At 37.6% G+C, this 22,986-nt stretch overlaps 1 protein-coding gene across 1 annotated transcript; it reads left to right on the plus strand.

Annotated features, from left to right (window-relative positions):
* The first annotated feature begins 3,303 nt into the window (after window positions 1–3,303).
* Window positions 3,304–21,360, plus strand: Npc2a (Niemann-Pick type C-2a). The gene is made up of 4 exons (XM_067781223.1): window positions 3,304–3,523; window positions 18,629–18,742; window positions 18,808–18,983; window positions 21,184–21,360. The coding sequence occupies exons 1-4, from the start codon at window positions 3,442–3,444 to the stop codon at window positions 21,265–21,267; spliced, it is 456 nt and encodes a 151-aa protein (XP_067637324.1). The 5' UTR covers window positions 3,304–3,441; the 3' UTR covers window positions 21,268–21,360.
* The last annotated feature ends 1,626 nt before the right edge of the window (window positions 21,361–22,986 follow it).

The raw sequence follows: 22,986 nt of genomic DNA on the forward strand, positions 1-22,986 counted from the left end.
AAAAAAATCATCCTTATCGCGAAGTTCACGCCTTCACTTCTTTTGTTCGGGTGACCTTTTCCGCATATCGGCTATTTCGGGCGAACAAAAGTTCAATTCGAAACAGCTGATGCTCTATTAGCAGTGAACAAATAATTTACATGTAATTGTGTAAACTTTGTAACCAAGCATATATTTCCTTAAAATACAACAAAAATAGAAATAAAAAATGTATAAAATAATGTTTAGTATTGCACTTAGGTTGGTATTGATTGCGCGCGAGGAGAACATAAATGTGAAAGCGATTCGGAGGCAATTAAGGGACAGTTCTAACCCTTTGGAGCAAAGTGATTCACTGTAAGCTAAAAATTACTATTTTCAGCACTTTTGAATAACAAGTTAATTTTTTTTCAATTAGCTTTGGCCAATATTACAGGCTAAACAATCCGGAATTCTAATATTTGCTAGATATGTTTACCAACTCCTTGCCACCATTCAAGCAAAAATTTGGAGTACCACTAATTGTAAAGTTGAGTACATGTCTTCGTTTTTCTCATAGGGAAAATGCTTTGGAAAGGACCATGAAGTGGGTTTTAGCCAATCTTGTTTCAGTGAGGTGCTCAACGTTTTTGAACCGTTGCTTTTTCAACAATGGATAACTTGACCGACTGACGCGTTGTCATAGAGAATAGAATTTACATACTTAGCAATACAAGAATTTCACTTTTTTCCACTCAGCTTCCGATTGTACATTATTTATTGATTTATTTCTAATAAAAAAGTACATATAATTATAAGACTATCAAGTTGCAAAACAACTTACATTTTGTTTTCCTCTTGTTCGCCTGTAAAATATGAGTGCACAAATTTGGGTTTCCCCGCTGTTCATTTCGCCCGAACAAAGAGTTGCCGATAGGGTGAAATCTTTTTCGAACACGAAAAATTGTTTCGCCACCCTCTGCGATAGGGTGAACAAAAACTGTGAATATTTTCGAGTGAAAAATAAAACTCGCAATAAGGGTGAATAATATTTGGCGGGAATTGTCTGAGCATAACTTACAATAATACCAGAGGCGTTATGCAACATGAGTAATCGATACCTCCACTACTGCGCCCTTGTATTTGATACCTTAAAAGGAACTTCTTAGGAGGTAATCGACTGGAAAAATACTCGGTACTTGAGCAAAGTAGTCGAGTATGTACTCGTAGATACTCGTATCGGAGCAACACTAATACCACCATAGGGTCACAATTGACCATCAACTAGAGCCTGATATCCATACTTATGTGTGATAGTTTGATACATTTTGCTTAAAAAGATCCTAATAGCGCTTTGCATATCAACTCACCCAACTTTCCGTCAAAAGTGCTCTGAAATGGCGGATCGGATTAATGACGCGTGTGAGCCAGCGACAAATAGAATTCGTTAGATCATAACTTGTTATAATTTTTAGAAATAGTTTGACAGGTCCATAGTTGTCGTTTAAGTGAAAATAGTTTGCACTCACTGATCGTAAAACGTAGTACGAGCGCAGTACAAAGGACTAGTGTTGTTCTCATTTGGACATATTTGTCACTAGTCATAATACAGCTCACAAGATTTCCTTTCTACATTCCAGCGTACAGTCGCCATGCCAATACATAAATACATACATACATGAGTATTAAATTAATAAATATATACATATATATACAAGATATATATTTGCTACGAAACAAACAAAAAATTTAAAACGGCATTGTCGCATGAAGAATCCATTGCAAAGACCGTTTTGAGCATTATCGTTCATCTCATTACTCAATCGTAATTGCTGCCGTTCAGACTAGAGATGTGCTTTGGATAGCATCTCGTTCGTAGTTTTTGATATGCTATTTGCTCTACTCTAAAACACGGCGTAGCTCATAGCAGAGCCTAAGAAATGCTATCACTTTTTTATGCTACGGCTCTGTTCATGTTCAGAGCCGGTGTAATAGCAAAAAATTTAACTCCACAGTGTCGATAGTATTTTCAATCGCTGGAGCATAAGATTTTATGGTAAAAAAACAGATGGTGAACCTATGGAAATTATCTCTTAGGCCCACTTGCAAAACGACAACTTATATTTTTAATTCAGAGTTAGCTGCTCATAATGTGTTAAACTCATACATTTTTGAAACAGTTAAAGATATCTTGCCGTTCTGCAATTGGCATTAAGGGCTAATTGAACTTCCTTAACCCTAACGCCATAGTTGTAACCATACCCATGTCCATAACCATCTGCAATGTGATCGATTAATGGTGCCTTAACTTAGGTTGGTGAAAATTTCATAAAAATGAAGAAAACGAAAAAAATTACAAACATATTCCACAAAAAATAAGTCTCTTAGTCATGACGTATACAAAACAATGAATAAAATCTACAAAAAGTTACTAAATTCACCAACTCAAATATTTTTAGGTTATGGATATGGCGAGAAACCAAAAACCAATTGGTTGGCTATGGTATGGTTATGGCGTTAGCGTTATAGTATCGCACCATTAATCGATTACATTGATTTCCATAAGTAGGTTCGATCAGCTGTTTTATCTGGTTATGGTTTTATGGTTATAACCCTTCAAAAAATCTGTATTCATACAAAAAATGTGCTCCAATTAACATTGCGATGTCATAGGAGAGGAGTAGGTGATCCCACTCTCGCTTTGTTTGTGAGTATTCCATAGAGTACATACGTGAGAGTACTCTCCAAAGTACTTTCACTGTAGTACTCCATTGAGCACCCACAGAGGATCATATGCCAAAGTACTAAAGAGGAATTGTGTCGGAAAGAATTATCGGAGTGAATTTAATTTAAAATGAAGGTAAATGAAGAGGGGCAATACAACTTTTATATTTTTTACTACGAATATTCTTATGTTATTTAGCATTTGCGTGAATAAAGAAACTAATATTTCTTTATACTATAGTTTGTATACATAAAACCAGTGCGCGGCTGCATTTTATCAGAGTTGCCATAGTAAAATTTTATTATCAGTTATTGTATGCAATATTTTACTTTTGGCAACTCTGTCATCGTGTCGTGATCACGGTCGTTAAAAAACGAGCAATGATCGGCTGATGGTGGTCCGCAAACGCACTGCAAAGGAGTATTGTTAGAGTACTCCAACACGTAATCCAACAATTTTTGTGTCCAAAATTACAAAATATCCAAATTCTAAATCGGGTTCGGGATTAAAAATTCAAACTCGCACCCATCACTAGTACATACCCTTCTTGTTTTTTCTTTGTTTCAAATGACATAGGCCCGTTGCTAATATTTTGCATTTTCACGCATTAAAAAAATCAGTAGATACTTAGCGGTGCTAGCGAGCAGTTCGATTTTGGAAAATATTCCAAAAAAAAAATAGGAAAAGAAATATATAGTAAGGAACAAAACTAGTGATTTGAGACTTTTAATTAAAAAAAAAAAAAAAAAACAAACAAAATGAAGCAGAACATTTTATTTTTGCTGTTCGCTATAACTATATCTTCGAGTGTCGTATACGGTCTACAGTTTACTGATTGCGGTAAATAGAATTTTGTAAAACCAAATTATCACAAAAATCTCTTTATTTTTATGTATTGGACGAACCCAATTTTTTGATTGGTTCATAAGCAAAAAAGTAATTTCCCCGTTTTTCGAAGATACCGTTCAAAATACAGATAATATATTTTATTTGTTTGTATCCTTAAAAATTAAAAAACAAATTTCGCAAGCTTACTTCGAATAATGGAGAAATTACTTACTGTTTTGCTATGTATTTATCTCTTGATGAAATTGGTTTGTTCCAATACCCATCCGAGTGTCGTACAGTGTTATCAAAGCAGACTTATTATGGCCATGCCCACGTAAAAATTAAAAGCAGAGTAATGGTACGCGGTGCTCCGTGTAGTGCCTGGCCGTATAGAAATTAAGGCCTTTCACGCATACATACATATATGTATGCCACATCGACGGAAGTGAAAAAATTACCCATGTTTGGTTGCGGTGCTGGTTGGACGCAGAGACCGGGCCCAAGTAGCACTCTAGGCGCCATTTTGATGCACTTTCTTCTGGAACCAATTGCGTAATGGGTAAAAGTGTAGTTGAGGGGTCGACTGCTAATACGCTACCAAAAATATCGAGTAATTTCTTATAAGCGCGGCCGAAGGCCGCCAACGCAGAAAGATGTTCTGCACAAAAATACTATGGATACCACCCCCGGTTTCGCAAGGACCCACGGGTAATTTTTCGTTTTTTCTTAAATATCTTTTGAAAGAGCTAACACTTTTCTTTTCCGCCTTCGAATTATTAATACTGATGCCAAGACGCGTCGTTTGACACCTCTCTCGATATATTTGGTAGCGTATTAGCAGTCGACCCCTCAACTAGACTATTACGTCGTAATGTACCATGTGTGTTTACTCAAGCCATTTGGTTAGATAAATATACTCTCTGATGCCTTTTATGGAGCACAAAAATTGCCTACAGTTCGGAATCTCATGTGCGCCTGGGCTGGGCACTCGCAGAGGTAACAACCTTACAACCGTCCACACTACAGCTCCTGCACTTTTCGTTTAAAGGGATTCTCATACTCTCCGCGTGTGGGCCAAATGGCCAGTGTGCTGTTTTACTGGATGTGATCCTGAATATCTCTTTCCTAGGCATATTCAGTAGACTTTGTTCTTATCTAGTTATAGTCAGGCAATGATTGCGATTTTCTTGAGATTGATAAGAACGTCACTCTTTATTGATGAAGTGGACGGTGCACGGTGACTGCCTAAGAGATGTCTTACAATGCACCGGCCTATGCCAGTTCATCCAGGTGTGTAACATGTTTAGCGCACCCTGTAGGAGTTCGTTCACCGTTGAGGGAAAAGAAACTGCAATTACTACGTCGTCTGCATATGCCAATACCTTTACTCTATTTCTATCGAGTTCATGTAGTATCTCGTTCAGTACTACAACCCAAAGTAGTAGGAAAAGAACCCTACCCTGGGTTGTTGCTTTTCCCACGTTTCTGGTCTTTGTCACCGATGCATGCTTTAATAATTCGGGTTTTCAGTATTGATTGCGTGCATTCACAAATGTGGTGCCCTTTGCAGAGATTTGACACTACCGCTGGTTTCAATTGTGCTGAAAGCTCCTTCTATATCCAGGAAGGCAGCAAGATTGTAATGTTTGCAGTGGATTGATGTACAGAAGCAAAGAGCTCATGAAAGGCAGTTTCAGTAGACCTGCCCTGATCGCAAAAGAACAGAAAAAGAAAACCATCCAGAGCGTAAGGAAAAAGCCACAACCCTAATATCTTCTACTGTTCACCTCCCCCCAGAACATCATATACACAGTGAGGCGAGAATACTCACCATAAAGCAGAGAAATTAAAAGCTGACCAAACACTTTCTGTTCAATACCTAGAAAGCTGGGCGTCCGAACAGACATTTTATTGAAGAGGCCCCGGCTCACAGGAACTTAAGGGTTCATTCCTTAAGCACTATGAGGAAATTCGGCACTTAAGGAGTCAGCCGATTGAAGAAAAGAAGCAAAAAAGGCCCTCAGAGACATCAAAAAAAAAAAAAAAGTCGCCAAACTGCTATACCAACAAATGCAAGGTAAACCTCGTTCCCAAAGCCAAATATCCTAAAGCTCATCTTCGATCTGGATACAGTACTAGGTTAAACTCTTAATGTATGTCCCGCTTGTAACGTGTCCCTACATGACACCAACCATGTTTTCAATTGCAATGTGGAACCAACGCCTCTAACACCCATATCTCTTTGGTCTACTTATGTTGAAACTGCAAGTTTCCTCGGACTCCCCTTAGAGAGAATTTGAGAGTGATCGCATCTATTGGATACGACGAAGCACTGCTACAACCACGTTTGGTATTTAAATAATATATAGTTAGAAATAATAAATTTACGCTGCTTTCTAGTTCTAAGTTTACAAAAACCGTTATATGTAAACGGTGAAAAAAGGGTGTTGTAGGAACCTCACTTGACCATCCCTGCATACATCATCAAAACAACTATGCTTTGTTATTTAGTCGGCAGATTTTCATTCATAATACGACTAGTTTTAAATGAGCTTAATTAAATTAAATTAGGTTAAATGTGTAAATATATGAGGCACGAAAGGAATACTAACATATGGATGAACGCCTAAAATGTAACAAGAAGTCGTTGCAAACGGAACTATGCTAAATAAATAATATTTTTTATTTTACTTTCCCGCTATTGGCGCTCAACCGTCTAGACGTTAGTAATGGAAACAAAGAATTAGTTCCATTGCTATACTGAAATAATGGACAGGAGCATCCTTTTACATTCGCATAATAGAAGAGTATCTGACGACAGAAAGTTCGTTATGAACGGTGAAAATGTCTGCAACCAGGTTAACGATCCATGGTTCAAAAATAAATATTAAGGTTTCAGGGGTTGTCGTGACTACATTAAATATCACGCACAGTACTCTGTTAGTATCCGAAGATGTTATTAGCCGATCCCACTGGACTTTGAAACCAACTTTCTGAGGGTGTTTTTTTTTTGTTGCCTTGCTTGAAGAGGATGATCACACTAAGAACTTTCTACGTTTGAACCACGCTGTATGCTCGGAGCCCTATAAGTGCCTCAGGCTTCCAAAACTGTAAAATTTTAAGATATTGTTCGCGAAAAGAACGAAAACGGCGACCTTGTAACTGATGTCCAGAGATTACTTAGATTATGGAGGGAACACTTCTCTGCTCCCCTAAATGGAGGCAACGATTTACCGCACAGAGATGACGAACCCGATCCCGCAATCGATGATTATGGAATAGATGTCCCCCCACCTGATTATGACGAAGTCAGAATAGCAATAACCAGATTGAAAAACAAGGCCGCGAGCGCTGATGGATTATCTGCGGAGCTGTTCAAATACGGCGGCGAGTTGGTAAGGCGCATGCATCAGCTTCTTCGCAAAAGTCTGCATGTCCGACGATTGGAATCTAAGTGTTCTTTGCCCAGTCCTCAAGAAGGGGGATACTGCAAACTGCACCAACTATCGCGAAATCAGCCTTCTTAATATAGCATATAAGGTCCTGTCAAGTGTATTGTGCGAAAGATTGAAGTCCACCGTGAATCAACTGATAGGACCTTATCAGTGCGGCTTCAGACCTGGTAAATCTACCATCGACCAGATTTTCACAATGCGCCAAATCTTGGAAAAAACGCGCAAAAAAAGAATCGACACACATCACCTTTTCGTCAATTTTAAAGCCGCCTTCGACAGCACGAAAAGGAGCTGCCTATATGCCTATGTCTGAATTTGGTTTCCTCGCAAAACTTATACGGCTGTGCAAAATGACGTTGAGAAACACCATCAGCTCAGTCAGAATTGGGAAGGACCTCTCCGAGCCGTTCGAAACTAAACGAGGTTTCAGACAGGGTGGCCCCCTATCGGGCGATTTCTTTAATTTGATGCTGGAGAAAATTATACTAGTTGCAGAACTTAACCGCTCTGGAATAATATTCTTTAAAAGCGTGCAATTACTGGCGTATGCTGATGACATTGATATCATCGGCCTAAACACCCGCGCCGTTAGTTCTGCTTACTCCAAACTGGAAAAAGAAGCGGTAAAGATGGGTTTGATCGTGAATGAGGACAAAACGAAGTACCTGCTGTCATCGAGCAAAGATTCAGCGCATATGCGCTTTGGCAACCACGTCACTGTTGGCAGCCATAATTTCGAAACAGTAAAAGACTTCGTTGGTCACCGTGGTGTGATGGTAGCGTGCTCCGCCTATCACACCCCGGGCAAATCAACATCAAAATTTTAGAAATAAGGTTTTTCAATTAGAAGAAAATTTTTCTAAGCGGGGTCGCCCCTCGGCAGTGTTTAGCAAGCGCTCCGGGTGTATTTCTGCCATGAAAAGCTCTCAGTGAAAACTCATCTGCCTTGGGGATGCCGCTCGGAGTCGGCATAAAACATGTAGGTCCCGTCCGGCCAATTTGTAGGGAAAATCAAGAGGAGCACGACGCAAATTGGAAGAGAAGCTCGGCCTTAGATCTCTTCGGAGGTTATCGCGCCTTACATTTATTTTTTTTTATTTAAAAGACTTCGTTTATTTGGGAACCAGCATCAACACTAGCAACAACATCAGCTCTGAAATACAGCGAAGAATCACTCTTGCCAATAAATGCTACTTTGGACTAGGTAGGCAATTGAAAAGTAAAGTCCTCTCTCGGCAAACGAAAATTATACTCTATAAGTCACTTATCGTACCCGTCCTGCTAAATGGGGCAAAAGCATGGACCATGACCAGCAGATGAAGCGGCTCTGGGAGTGTTCGAGAGAAAAGTTCTTCGAAACATTTATGGACCTCTACGCGTTGGCGATGGCGAGTACCGACGGAGATTTAACGCTGAGCTGTACGAGCTATACGCAGACATCAACATAGTCCAGCGAATTAAAACGCAGCGGCTGCGCTGGCTAGGCCATGTTATGCGAATGAAAGATGACGTTCCGGCCAAGAAAGTGTTTCTATCGGAACCCGCCTATGGAAGCAGAGGTAGAGGGCGGCTCCCACTCCGTTGGAAGGACCAGGTGGAAAACGATTTAAACTCCCTTGGTGTGACCAATTGGCAGAGAGGAGCGACTCGTACGCCTTGTTAGACGGCCATAACCGCTTAAACGGTTAAGCGTCAATTAAATAAGTAAGTAAGATTATCGCGTGTTTTTTGATTCGATATTAATGGGTATCTAATATTTGTGTTGAATACATACTGAACTCATACTTTTCATCCGATATCGTGATCCTACCAGCTTTGCCAATAACCAGCCATATTTGTTGGATAATCGTTATTCGAGAGTTCGGCAGCACTGAAGAATCTATATTTACATTTACAGCTGTCAAAGAGTGAAGACGTGTTTTTTACTGCTCTTATTCTTTTATTGTTTTTGCGTTTACTTTATCGTTTTGCTTGCTATAAGTGTAGGGTTATATTTATATTCAACTTTAAATGTACCTACTTTAAATAAATTGAATTTTTGGTTCTTGTTAATTTTTTTTTATATTTCAATTTTGAAATGATCGTTTCAAAAATTTTCATTCTGGTATAAAATTTTTAAAACGAATTGTTAGCATACATTTAGGAGTGATTATAATAAAGATATTTTATAAAAATAAAATAGTGCGTGTACAATAAATAGTGGTATATTTAACAACTACCACATTGGCGATCAGCCAGCCTTTTTAAAAACGTACAAAACAACCAAGCAAACATTAAATAATAACAACACCGTGCAAGAAAAACAAGCAGCAACAAAAGCAAAAGCAGTAGCAGCAACAGCAGTAGTAACAACAACAGCAAGAAAGAAAAAAAATACGCTCCTCGTTGATTAAAACAAAATAGTTGGAGCCGAAAAATATATATTGAGCTAAGTGCGTAATCCTTGTCCATTTTAAGCCAAAATTGTATTAAAAGGCAAAAATTAGATACACTCAATAAGCAGAGCGATTTATTATTATTATAACATCCTGTATATAATTACAATAACTCCAAACTACAATCTAAATTTAACTAAAGAATTCATTTGAAATAAAGAGCACTGAACTACAACAACTACAATAGAAAGCCGGAACACACAACAACAACAACAAATGTAATAGAAACAACAGCTCGCCGTGAGTACAGAGAACGTGTGGGAAGGAACTTTGTTACGAAGTTTTGGGTCTTCTGGACAAACACCTTATTTCAAAATCAGTAAAAAATATACAATTGCGACAACTATCAACAACAAATAAAGGAATTTGGTGAGCTGTATCTAACATTTAGTTTATTTAAATTTATATTATTTATATGTATATGTATCAAATTAGATTAAACATTTTTGTTTTGTAAACGCTCCTTTCCGGACATTTTTATTTCTTCCTATAATATAATTTTTGTAATTATTTTTATTAACAATGTTTCATTCAATACACATACATCTACACCACGAAATCAAGTAAACGATTCGCTTATTGATTTGGATAATGAAAATTATCAAAATGATTTACCAAATCCATATGCGAATCAAAATAACGAAATTTTTGCTACATCGATAAAACTTCACCAATTTTGGACTAATTGCCCTGAAGCATGGTTCATCCATGCTGAAATGCAATTTAGTCGAAAGAACATTACTCAGGAAGGGACAAAATATGAATATGTCATAACTGCACTTACGCAGGATGTAATTATGACAATTCTTGATTTTATTCAAAATCCTCCTGAAGATGACAAATTTTCTGCATTAAAGAAAATTTTAATTGAACGGCACTCATTAAGTGAGAATGCCAAGTTAGATCGAGTGTTATCCGATTCAGAAATGGGAGATCGTAAACCTTCTGAGTTTTATCGGTCTCTAGTGCTACTCTCTGGAAACAATTTTAGCAAGGAAATTCTTAAAAAGCTTTGCATAAGGAAGTTACCAAAAAATTTAAGTATTATTCTTGCTAGTTCGAATTCGACTGAAATAAGTGAATTAGTTAAATTAGCCGATAATATTTGGGAAGCTTATAATAAAAATGAAATAGCTTCTGTTAGTAATTTTCCAAATTCTAAAAGCGAAAATACAATTATTCCAAATTTGCAAAAATTTTGAAAAATTATCATTAGAGATCAGTGAAATTAAAAATCATATGAGTCAAAATTTTTCAAGGTCCCGATCTTTTAGTAGGAATCGCTTTAGAAGTCCCTCTAGATATCGATCAAAGTCTCGTGACAACCCAAATTGGCTCTGTAGGTATCATTATAAGTTTGGTAATCAGGCTTTGAAGTGTGAACAACCATGCGCTTTTAAAAATAACAATAGTTCGTCAAACTAAAGTCATATATCAGTCAGATATTTAGACACCTTTACAAGTCGCTTATTTATTTTTGATAAAAAAAAAACAAACTGAATTTTTTAATAGATAGTGGAGCAGAAATTTCAGTGCTTCCGGTTTCAAAATCTTCATGTTCGAAAAAGTCATCAGATATTATTCTAACGGCAGCTAACGGTTCAACGATTTCGACATATGGTAAAAAACTTTTAAGTATAAATTTAGGACTGCGTCGCGAATTTCCGTTCACGTTTTTAATAGCAGATATAGCTAAACCAATTATCGGTGCTGATTTTCTGTGTAAATATGGTCTCTTAATTGATGTTAAACGCAAATGCTTTGTAGATCCGGTAACAAGTCTTTCAGTTAACACAATTTCATGTGTTTGTAATGTTTCGCTACCAAAAGTTTTCGCCGTTGATAACAAATTTACAAAGTTATTGAAAGAATTTCCTTCTTTATTTTCTGAACCAGATTATTCACAACCAGTTAGACACACAACAGTTCACAGACTAGTCACTGAAGGAAATTTGCCATTTTCTAAACCAAGGCGTTTAGACCCTATTAAAATCAAAGTAGCTAAAACTGAATTCGATTTTTTAGTAAAGACAGGGATATGTAGGCCTTCTAATTCAGCGGTAGCATCTCCTTTGAATCTTGTATCCAAGAAGGAGTTAAATGACTGGCATCCTTGTGGAGATTTTAGAAGATTAAACGTTGTAACAGTCCCTGATCGTTATCCTTTGCCCCATGTTCATGACTTCAACATGAATCTCATAAATCAGAAAGTATTTTCGAAGCTAAATTTGGTAAGAGCTTATCACCAAATTCCAATGGCAGAAGAGGATATCTATAAAACTGCAATCACTACGCCTTTTGGCATGTTTGAATTTGTACGAATGCCTTTCGGGCTTAGAAACTCCGCGCAAACTTTTCAACGATTTATTAATGAAGTAGTTAATGATTTAGACTTTGTTTTTACATATATTGATGATCTCTTAGTGGCAAGCGAAAATGAGGAACAACATTTTTATTTTAATATAATTTCAAAGATCTTCGCGTACTATTTCAGCGCCTCACGGAGTACGGTTTAAATATAAAACCCAGTAAATGTACTTTTGGCGTAACAAATGTTGACTTTTTAGGACATAATATTTCTGAAACGGGAATTAGGTCCTCGGAAGAAAAAGTTTTAGCCATTCGAAATTTTGATCGTCCAAAATCTATTAAGCAGGCACAAAAATTTATTGGTATGGTTAATTATTGCCATCGATATATACCAAAATTAGCAGAGTTTACGACAGTTATCTATGACTTAATTAATAGAACAAATAAGAAGCGAGACAAGATTTTAATTTGGGATGATATATCTAATAAAGCTTTCGAATGCATTAAAGAAAAGTTTGCATGTGCGATATTGTTAAATCATTTTAACAAAGATGCAAAACTTTCTTTAAATGTAGATGCATCCAATACGGCAATAGGCGGTGTCATACATCAGACGTTTAATAATAAATCAGAACCACTTGCATTCTTTTCAAAGAAACTGTCTCCATCCGAAATTAAATATAGTGCATTTGATAGGGAACTGTTAGCTATTTATTTGAACATTAAACATTTTCGTTACCTTCTAGAAGGACGTCAATTTACAGTTTTCACAGATCACAAGCCTCTAGTATTTGCTTTAAATTCAAAAAACAAAACGCAGTCCAAGACAAACTAGGCATATGGAATTCATTGCACAATTTACGAATGACATTAGGTATATTAAAGGACAGGAAAATGTTGTAGCTGATACATTATCTCGTGCGTTTGAAGTAGAAGCGATTAATAATGCGGACATTAATTTAAAAATTTTACAAAGTGAACAACAACAAGATTGTGAATTAGACAAACTTGCCTCAGAGCAAACATTTTTAAATTTGAAACTAATAAAAATTCCTGTTCTTAACTTTAATATATGGTGCGAAGTGTCAGGAGAAAATCCTAGACCATTCATTCCAAACAATTTAAGAAAAATAATATTTGATATGTTACATGGGATTTCACATCCTGGTAGTAGAGCTACACGTCGTTTGATAGTTAAGAAATATTTTTGGCCAAAAATGAATAAAGACATCAATACTTGGTCCAAAGAATGTATAAGTTGTCAAAAATCGAAAGTACATCGTCATACAAAATCTCCAGTTGTTAAAATTCCAATTCCAAAAGCTAGATTTGAACACATTCACTTAGATATTGTCGGACCCTTGCCTGTTTCAAAGGGATATCGTTACATATTAACTATAATTGATAGATTTACACGTTGGCCAGAGGCATTTGCGCTAAGAGATATTTCTGCAGTTACGGTTGTAAATAAATTTTTTAAGGAATATATTTCACGTTTTGGGGTTCCATTGGAAATAACAACGGGTCAGGGATCTCAGTTTACTTCAAACTTGTTTTCAGAATTAACGAAACTTCTTCGAAGTCATCAAATAACGACTTCTTTCTATCATCCCCAAGCTAATGGAATGATAGAACATTTCAATAATGGCTAGGAATGGGTCCAGGGATTGGTATGAAGAGTTACCAATAGTGCTTATGGGTTTGCGATCGATTTTTAAGGAAGATATTTCGGCAACACCAGCTGAAATGGTTTATGGCCAAAATTTACGATTACCTGGTGAATTATTTGTTTCAACTACAGAGGAGGTAACTTCAGCGGATGTTTTAAGTAGTTTGCGTGAACATTTTAAAAATTTTAAATCAAATTTGGAACATCATCAAAATTCTAGCGGTATTTTTGTTCCAAAAGATTTAAAAGATTGTCATTTTGTTTTTGTACGTGTAATAAACAAACATTCATTGCAGCATCCGTATGAGGGTCCTTATAGAGTTATTGAAAAAGATATTAAAAACTTTAAAATTGAGATAAATCATGAAATTAAATCTATTCCTATTGATCGTTTAAAACCAGCAATGATTGATAAAATACAGATACCTAACACAAAAACAAAAAAGAAAGTTACTTTTAATTTATTTAACGCTAAATCTCCGGAAGGGGGAGTATTGTAGGGTTATATTTATATTCAACTTTAAATGTACCTACTTTAAATAAATTGAATTTTTGGTTGTTGTTAATTTTTTTTATATTTCAATTTTGAAATGATTGTTTCAAAAATTTTCATTCTGATATAAAATTTTTAAAACGAATTGTTAGCATACATTTAGGAGTGATTATAATAAAGATATTTTATAATATAAAATAGTGTGTGTACAATAAATAGTGGTATATTTAACAACTACCACAATAAACAATGGATGATTTCTGTGGAAAGTGCAAAAAAGGTTTCGGTAGATCTGATTCTTTGATTGTTCCATGTAGTGGCTATTGCAAACAGCTCTTTCATCGCGCCTGCTGTGCAGGGCCTATCACCGAATATGACGTGAAACTGATGAAATCTAACCATAATATTCGGTACCTGTGCCCAGACTGTGCTAATGCTCCTGAAAAACTCTGTAAACTATTTGAGTCTGTGATTGCTACACAAAAAAGTGGGTTAGAAACACGTATGACTGCCTTTGAAATTAAATTCAAAGATTTGGCCGCGCAAATTGATACTCTAAAAGCTAATATGAACATAGTGCCGTTGCATTACAACAACGAAACCAATAAAAGTAATGTGAACGACAATAATGGTGCAAAAAAAAGCAAAAAACACCAAAAAAAGAGCAAAACAACACGAAAATAATCTTAATACGGCTTTATTAGCCGCAGCAATAAACGCCCTAAAGACAGTTGTAGTTAGCTCTTGTACTTTTAGTGCTAAAAGCAATCATAATATTAATATTATTAATATTGTGATAGTTGTCGCTCTGCAGATGTCGATTTCTTGGCATTCTCGCCTTTGCCCAGTACCTCACGCACTCTCCCTACTGCACATCTGGCTACCACTCCTGCTAATAAACCTGTTAACACTGATCCTAAAATTAATGTTGCTACAAATACAGCCAATAATAATACTGCCGCGATCTGTAGTGCGCCGTCAATTAACCATGCTACTAATACGGTTGAATCTATTTCTGCTGCTCCGTCTGCAGGGCCTGTTGCTGTTTCTACTGACGGCTGCCCTGTTTCTTCTGCTCGGCCCGTAAAAGATGCTGCTAAACTCAGCAAAGTTGCCTATGCAAGTGCTTCTTTATTTGCTGCAGATAACATTGTGGATGAAAGTATTGTTGAAATCGAAACTTCTACGTATGGAGACACTGCTGCAGCCCCGCCTGCCGACTTGGGCGGTGATTCCGATTCTCCGGCTGCGTCCCGACGGATGGACTCTGCAAGCATCATTGGCCTCCATTTCAATACAGCCTGCTGTTTTTCAAAATGTTCGAAGATAAGTGACAGCCGTTCCGCCTCGTAAAGTGATCTTTGTATCAAGGCTGCATGCATCACTATCGGAAGATGACATTTCTAATTATATCTGCACTAAGCTTGGAGTTGAAAATAGTGGCATCAATGTCTTCAAGTTTACTTTTAAATATGCGAGAGACATATCTTCCTTCAGGTTCCTGATAAATATTTTGATAAGGTACTGGATACTTCCTTTTGGCCGACTCATTCTGTGGTTCATGTATACTCTAAAAAGCATGTCAATACGTCAAAAAACTAAGAGACCTGTGCTGTGAGAGCAGCACATACCTTGATAGCTGTCTACCGTCCTGTTCAAAAGGTCGGGGAGTTGATAATATTTCCATAAATGGCACCCAAAAGCAGTTGAGTATCTACTATCAAAATGTCTCCGGAATTCGAACTAAGTCTAACGTAATGTACAATATGAGTTCGCTTGCGGACTATGACGTGTTCGTTCTTATTGAAACCTAGCAAATCCTGAGTTTCTTGATGCTGAGTTTTTTGACTCTAACCTGTATACTGTCTATCGCAAGGATCGCGATTTTTCCAAAACTCGCCTCTCTAGAGGCGGTGGAGTTTTAATTGCCATACGCCGGCACATCAACTCGTCGCTTGTGGAGCTGAAGGATCAAAACTCACTTTTGGACCAACTGTGTGTCTCAGTTCGCGGCATCTCTGAAAATTTTAGTCTAGACTCACTTTATAAGTCTCATGTAGATAATATTACTGATTTAGTTCGTTCTTGTGATAGTGGTAACTTTTGCATATTGGGTGACTTTAATTTACCTAATATTGAATGGTCTTACGTCGATAATAACTACTCATTGGTTCCGAACAATGTAAACACCACTTCTGAGATTTACCTTATTGACAGTTTCTCAAGTGTTAGTCTTTCTCAGATCAACGGCTTCACCAATCAACTGTCGGGAATTCTTGATCTTGTCTTTCTTAATGATAATTTTAGCTGTACGGTCACTGAATGCCTGGAACCGTTGTCGTGTTCTGGTATGCACCACATTCCGCTTATCCTCGAAGTAGAATTCTATAACTTCGAAAGTATTGGAACTCTGAATGAGGATCCTAGTTTTTATTTAGACGTGGAAATTATGACTGTATATATCAGGAAGTCTCTTCCGTTGATTGGGAAGCCCTTTTTCTGGGATGTGATCTTGCTCGATGCTTCAGCTTATTTAAAAATGTTGTAAATCAAATCTGCATAAACAATACACCTCAGAAAATGAAGCGGTGTTACAGAATACCATGGTATACTAGAAAACTAAAGAGGCTTAAGAATCAGAGGAATAGGTTTTACAAAAATTTCAAGGCCACTGAGCTAATGGCGTATAAAGAAAAATACCTGCGTTATTCCAAATCATTCAAAGCGTTAGGGAAGAAGCTCCATGGTAACTATGTTCGTAATTTTGAATCCGACACCCTAGGGCATTCTGGACTTATGTAAATTCCAAAAAACGATGCTCAAGTATCCCGGCCTCAGTCATCTATAATTCTGAGCATGCTTCATCAGCAGCTGAAGCGGCCAATCTTTTTGCAGCCTTCTTCTGCTCCAATTTCGTTACGCCACCGGAAGACCCGCAGGAGTTGCCCACTGTGGTTGACATTCCCATTAACTTTGGTGTGCTGACTCTATCGATTGAAGATATGGTCGATGGAATCCAGAATATTAAATCATCTACCCATACTGATATTGACGGCTTATCGTCTTATCTTTTGAAAAATTGTTTGGCTCTGGCATTCCCCCTCCTTTTCATTTTCAACAAATCTTTAGAGTGCGGCGAATTTATTGATGCATGGAAGATAGCCTTCATCAGCCCTATTTTCAAGTGTTGTAACAAGAACAATTTCGCGAATTATAGGCCCATTGCAAAATTATCATCTGTTTCAAAATTATTCAAGTACATCGTGAAACAAAAAATGTACTTTGCTGTTAAACCTCTTATCACTGAAAATCAGCATGGTTTTATGGCCGGTAGATCCACTGTAACAAGCCTATCTATCTTCTCTGATTTTTGCATATCTTCTTTTAATGACCGTTGTCAAGTTGATACTGTGTACACCGATTTCTCAAAAGCATTTGATAAAGTTAGTCATTCAATCCTGATTTCTAAATTGACTCGCTTGGGCTTCCACTCGATGTTTTTATCATGGATTAAATCATACCTCCACCAGCGTAGCTGTGTTGTGGTTATAGACAATAACTCTTCAAACCCATTCACAGCCACCACAGGGGTGCTTCAAGGTAGCATACTTGGCCCGTTACTTTTTGTAATTTTTATAAACGATATTTCCACCTGCTTCCAGCACTCAAATTTTCTATTATACGCTGATGACCTAAAGATTTTTAATACCATCGCAAACTCAGACGACGTGATTAAAATGCAATCTGATTTAGATAACGTTGCTGTTTGGTGTCGTGCCAATAACTTGCCACTAAATGTTAGCAAATGCTTTCTTGTAAACTTTTCTAAATCACGTGGCCTCATTCCCCCTTCCTACTCTCTTAATGGTACCCACCTCTCAACTCTTAACGAGATAAAGGACTTGGGTGTTGTCTTCGATTCGAAATTTTCTTTCACGACTCATATAAATTCTACTATTGCTAAGGCGTATTCACTTCTGGCTTTTATTAGGCGTTCCTGCACAGACTTCACGGATCCCTACACCCTCAAGTTATTGTTCACTGCACTAGTTCGTTCGAAGCTGGAATATGCCCGTTTTATTTGGAGGCCATATCATGAATGCCATATTGTTAGGCTTGAACGTGGGCAGAAAGCGTTTGTTCGGTTCGCGCTGCACTCGATGAACTTTTCTGAACCGATTCCATCTTATAAATCCAGGTGCTCACTTATCAAATTAGAGTCCCTGGAACGCAGAAGAACTGTCCTATCGCTCACGTTTATTTATGACATCATTAATGGTGTAGCTGATGCGCCTTGTCTCCTCAGGAGTCTCCGATTCCATATCCCTATAAGGCCTCTTCGTAATATACCTATTTTCTATACGGATTGTGTCCGAACCCTCTATGCCTCAAACGCACCTTTGCTTAGAGCTATGACCGACTTTAATCGCATCTCTGATTCTTCAGCTATCGATTTTGCTCTTTCTAAGTTTACTTTTAAAACAATACTTACTGATATCTTTTCAAACAGATAAATGTTCTGGTCAATCTCTTCATAGCATGTAAGTTTTATTGTGTCTATGCTCAATTTATGTACTGTACTATTAAATAACTATCTAATTTTAATTTAATATTGTTATCTAGTCTGTAAGGGCTTTAAATGCCATAGACTGAAATAAAGAAATATATATAATAATATAGCGGAAAATATTTACAAATATAGCAAAACTCGATTTCTCACTTAATAACTTCAATTTTTTCTTTCTCCTCCTCTAGGTTCAAAGACGGGCAGTTTTAGCAAAGTGGCCATATCCGACTGTGATACAACAAAAAATGAATGTATACTCAAGCGTAATACAACTGCATCGATAACAATTATCTTTTCGTTAAGTACGTGGTTTAGTTATCGATTTAGTCAATGAACAAATATTCCATAATTAAAAATATTTTTACAGATGAAGTTGCCCAAAACATAACGACTGTGGTGCATGGCAAGGTTTTAGGCGTTGAGATGCCTTTCCATTTGCAGAATCCAGATGCCTGTGTTGATAGCGGACTCAAATGTCCGCTGGAGAAGGGCGAAACTTACGAATACAGGGCAACTTTACCGGTGTTGAAGGCCTATCCAAAGGTATGTAAAAATTTATAAAGAATTCGTTTTGTTTTGTGGTAGAATCTCACTTTTGCGAAGAAATTGGTTCGGGATCGTTAGGCACACTTCCGATCAGATACAATTACTAAATTTTTGGGGCGACGCTTCTTCTTCGTCTAATCAGCAAATTATTACTTAAATTACAAAACTTCTACTATCTTCGTATCAATTCAGAGGCATACAAACTTTATTACCTCAGATCACCAAACATAAGTCGCCATCTATAAGGTGGACTTAGGCGTCTTTTAAGAACTCCCAGAGAGGTTCTAACAACTTAAGTAGCTCTATACGACCGACCCCAGAAACCCTCAATAAAAAACCTGAACTGAAAATGTAAACAAATTTGTAGCATATCACAAGCGGACTTTTTGATAGGAACACCTATAGCTCCATAACTACTTTGCAGACATGGAAAAGCTATGGGTAAAATTGAAAGCGCTGCTCACCGGGGCATACCGACAAAGTATTTATGTAACCAAAAGCTATTGTTTGCCCGGCACCAATCAGAGATAAACATTGCCATATTCTGGCTGCCGCTCAACGCTTCGTCAAAATCTCTTATAGTATAACTTATGAGGAAGTGTCAAAATGGTTTTTTGATTGTGGACGCAATGCAAACTCGAATATTCCAACAGCACGGGAGATCTACATGGCATATCACATCACGCCATGTCATGCAATACTATGATTATATGGCATCATATGATGTGAAATCACATCACATCATACAACGCTAAATCAAATACAGTTCTTGAAAGCAAAAACTTCTGGACAGTAAGCGCGATATCATGCTTTTAGATGTTTACGTGATCCGAAATACTGCGGTACTGTCTTTAAATCTTGAATGGGAACTAAACCGTGTACTCGAGTTGAAAACAAACCGGGCCTGTCATACCTTCTTCGGGATAAATGAAACAAGCTTGAAAAATTACTTTCACAACCTTAACGAATCTTGAACTTTTCACGCCGAGATACAAGCATTGGCTGAAAAGGTTAAGTCGAATGCCGGTTCCTTATCAACAATGACGTGGCAAGGGACTTTCCATTCCACCTAGAACGGCCAATATCCAATTAAATTGTAGTTTGGTTTTTCGTTAACCAACACTGGTTCAGCGCATATTGCATAGCATATATTTTTTCTGTGCAGAAGTTATGTACCTATATTTTGTTATTTATATAGTTAACTACCTACGTTAAGATGAAATGGTTAGATGGCATTCATATTGCGCTATAAACTCGAGTTTTCCCCACCATTTTCCACCCTATGTTTACGCGTCTCAGGATCATACTCAACTGCTAATTAACTTTTAATTCTACCTAGTTAAAAGGAAGATACCCCCTCCTACCCCAGCGGGTTAGGGGGTCAGAATATACCCACGGTAGGTATGCGTGAGAGGCGACTAAAATACCAGATTCAAGGGGCTGTGTAGCGCAACCCTTTCAGGTTGCCAGCGCAATATATAGCTTATCCAAACCCAATTGTCAACCTCACCTATCCGCGGTGAATCCTGTTTCACTAACAGACGAGGCTCTGGCGACCCCAAGCTCCTCATGGAACTTGGGGGTGGAGAGGGGGATGGCCTGAAGGTTTAATGTGGCCATATAAATCGTTCCCGAGATGATCGGGCTAGCATCTTAATGGTGCTGTGTTACCGGAGCGTACCGGATCTGTATCCGGCGAAGGACTATCACATCGATAACACTCCGCAAAGCCTTCGGGGAGTAACCTTATCGCTACAACAACATACGCCCTCCTACACAGATAATGACAAATGAAAAAATATTGCCAGTTTTAAATTATAACTAAATTCCCGAAACTTAATTGCCTTACCTCTTATGTGTCGATATGTCTTCTCAGAAAGCAGTGCAGGCCATTGAAAAAATTCTAGAATAGTTAAATAAATTTGACAATGACACTATTACAAATTCCAAACACATAATTAAACGATGAGAATGTTTACACTTGTCCTGTCCTTCTCTGCATCCGATTATCACCAGTTCGTAGGTAGGTATTAAACCTTTAATGCTAAACTGTCACTTTGCGTGACTTTATCTCATATTCGCAGCAGGGCATTGTCTCATTTCTTGGGAGGTGTGAACGAGGCTTTAGTTATAATGTTTAAGCCAAGATTTCATTGGCGTAAATTTGAATTTTTTAACCATCTCATTTTATTTTCAGGTGAAAGTTCTTGTCAAATGGGAATTACAAGATCAAAACAGCGAAGATATAATTTGCGTTGAAATACCAGCTAAAATACAATAAAAACGTATAAAAAAAAATTTATTAAAAAATTAACAAATTGTTCATATAAAAATTTACCTTTGATGGAAAAATAAATTTCGTCTTCAAAATTAATATTTGTCTATGCATTGATTGGAGATGAAGTGAATGTTTGAATAATTAACAACTTTCAGACTTTCTGTGGATATCGATTGACTTCTTCAGTGCCGAATTTTTTCATAGTCCTTACGTAGCTGAATTCCTAAGGGCGGGCTCTCTTCAATCAGATGTCTAGAGGGAAGCCTAGGTTTCTGGGTATTCAGCAGAAACTGTTGTTCAGCAATTAATTTCTCTTTTATGGGGAGTGTTTTCGCCTCGCTGTGTAAATAATGTTCTAGAGACATAAGAAAACATCCCGTGGCAATTCTGAGTGCGGTGTTTTGACCCCAAGTGCTGTCGCCAAGGGACTTGAGGTTTTCGTTACGGTTCGGACTTTGGGAACAATTGCGGCTGCATTCCCGCCAAAATGTAAGCCCTGATCAAATGTCACACCTATATTTTTGGTTGTAGGACAGTCGATAGCGCATAGCCATCGACGGGAACCTCCAATATTGTGACATTGGCTTTGTCTACGTTGTTAACAAGGTTGATGAAGATTTGATAGGTGACAGTACCAAATTTCGCGATGTGAAAAAACTGGAAGACTGGAGACAATCGTTAATTTTATATAATACCTTATCAAGGGGTGCGCCAGGATCTGTTGCCGTTATAGTGCAGTCATCGTAAATGTTATACAAAAGTGGCTGAAGGACACCACCCTGTTTAGTTTTTCTTTTTCATGTTACGTTCCTGAACTGCACCGATGCCTGCCGACAAACAGATAATTTCCAGTCCACCTTTTTAAACTGGGAGGAAGGGTAGACCCGGTACCACCACATTTTCAATTTCTGAGGGATGGCGAAAGTGGCCAGAGACAGGTTGAATACGAGCGCAAGGTATTTAATTTCCTTATAGCCAAGGCTTTTAAGCATCAGAACGGCATTCCCGTCCGGGTCTATTGCTTTAGATAGTTTAGCATGTTCGATGGTTTCTTCAAAGTATGTGGCAGTGATAGTAAGCGGAGAAGCGCTGTTAATGCTTTTGTGTAACAAAAGGTCCGTCAAGCTGGACCCCCCCCCCCCACGATGGATTCGAAACTTGGTAGGCCAGGTATTATGTGCTATTTATGTGCTAATTTGTTCCCAAAATAAAAAATTTTGTGCTCAAAATTTAAGTACTTTTCTTTTAACCTCAAAATGGGGGGGATCCAGCTGGACGTCCAGCTAGACCCCCCCTCGTAAGCACTAGGCCAAACAAAACAATTTAAATGTGGGAATTATGTGCTATTTACGTGCTCAATAGTGCCAAAAAGAATTCGGGTTTTTGACAACTTTTAATGATTTTTTTAAAACTTCAATCGTTTTTGGAACTATCGAGCCCATAAATAGGACAAAATTCTGCACCTATCCCGTTTCGATTTTTCCTCTGGGTTTATATGCCCCCGCTCCCCCCTTGCCAACCCCCCTGTTTTTCTGGACAGACCGTAGCTTATGTTGGAGCACATAAATAGCACATAATTCCCACGTTTAAATTTTTTTGTTTGACCTAGTCCTTATGAGGGGAGGTCTAGCTGGACCCCCACTTTTGAAGTTTTAAAAAAATCATTAAAATTTGTCAAAAACCCGAATTCTTTTTGGCACTATTGAGCACGTAAATAGCACA

Source organism: Eurosta solidaginis, chromosome 4 (assembly GCF_040869045.1).
Source record: "Eurosta solidaginis isolate ZX-2024a chromosome 4, ASM4086904v1, whole genome shotgun sequence".
Classification (NCBI taxonomy): domain Eukaryota; kingdom Metazoa; phylum Arthropoda; class Insecta; order Diptera; family Tephritidae; genus Eurosta; species Eurosta solidaginis.

Excerpts from the sequence above, each read along its gene's own strand:
- Npc2a (XM_067781223.1), top strand. The coding sequence starts at position 3,442 with ATGAAGCAGAACATTTTATTTTTGCTGTTCGCTATAACTATATCTTCG. Across the intron at positions 3,524-18,628 it reads TCTACAGTTTACTGATTGCG|GTTCAAAGACGGGCAGTTTT; the intron begins GTAAATAGAATT and ends CTCCTCCTCTAG. Across the intron at positions 18,984-21,183 it reads TGTTGAAGGCCTATCCAAAG|GTGAAAGTTCTTGTCAAATG; the intron begins GTATGTAAAAAT and ends TTTTATTTTCAG.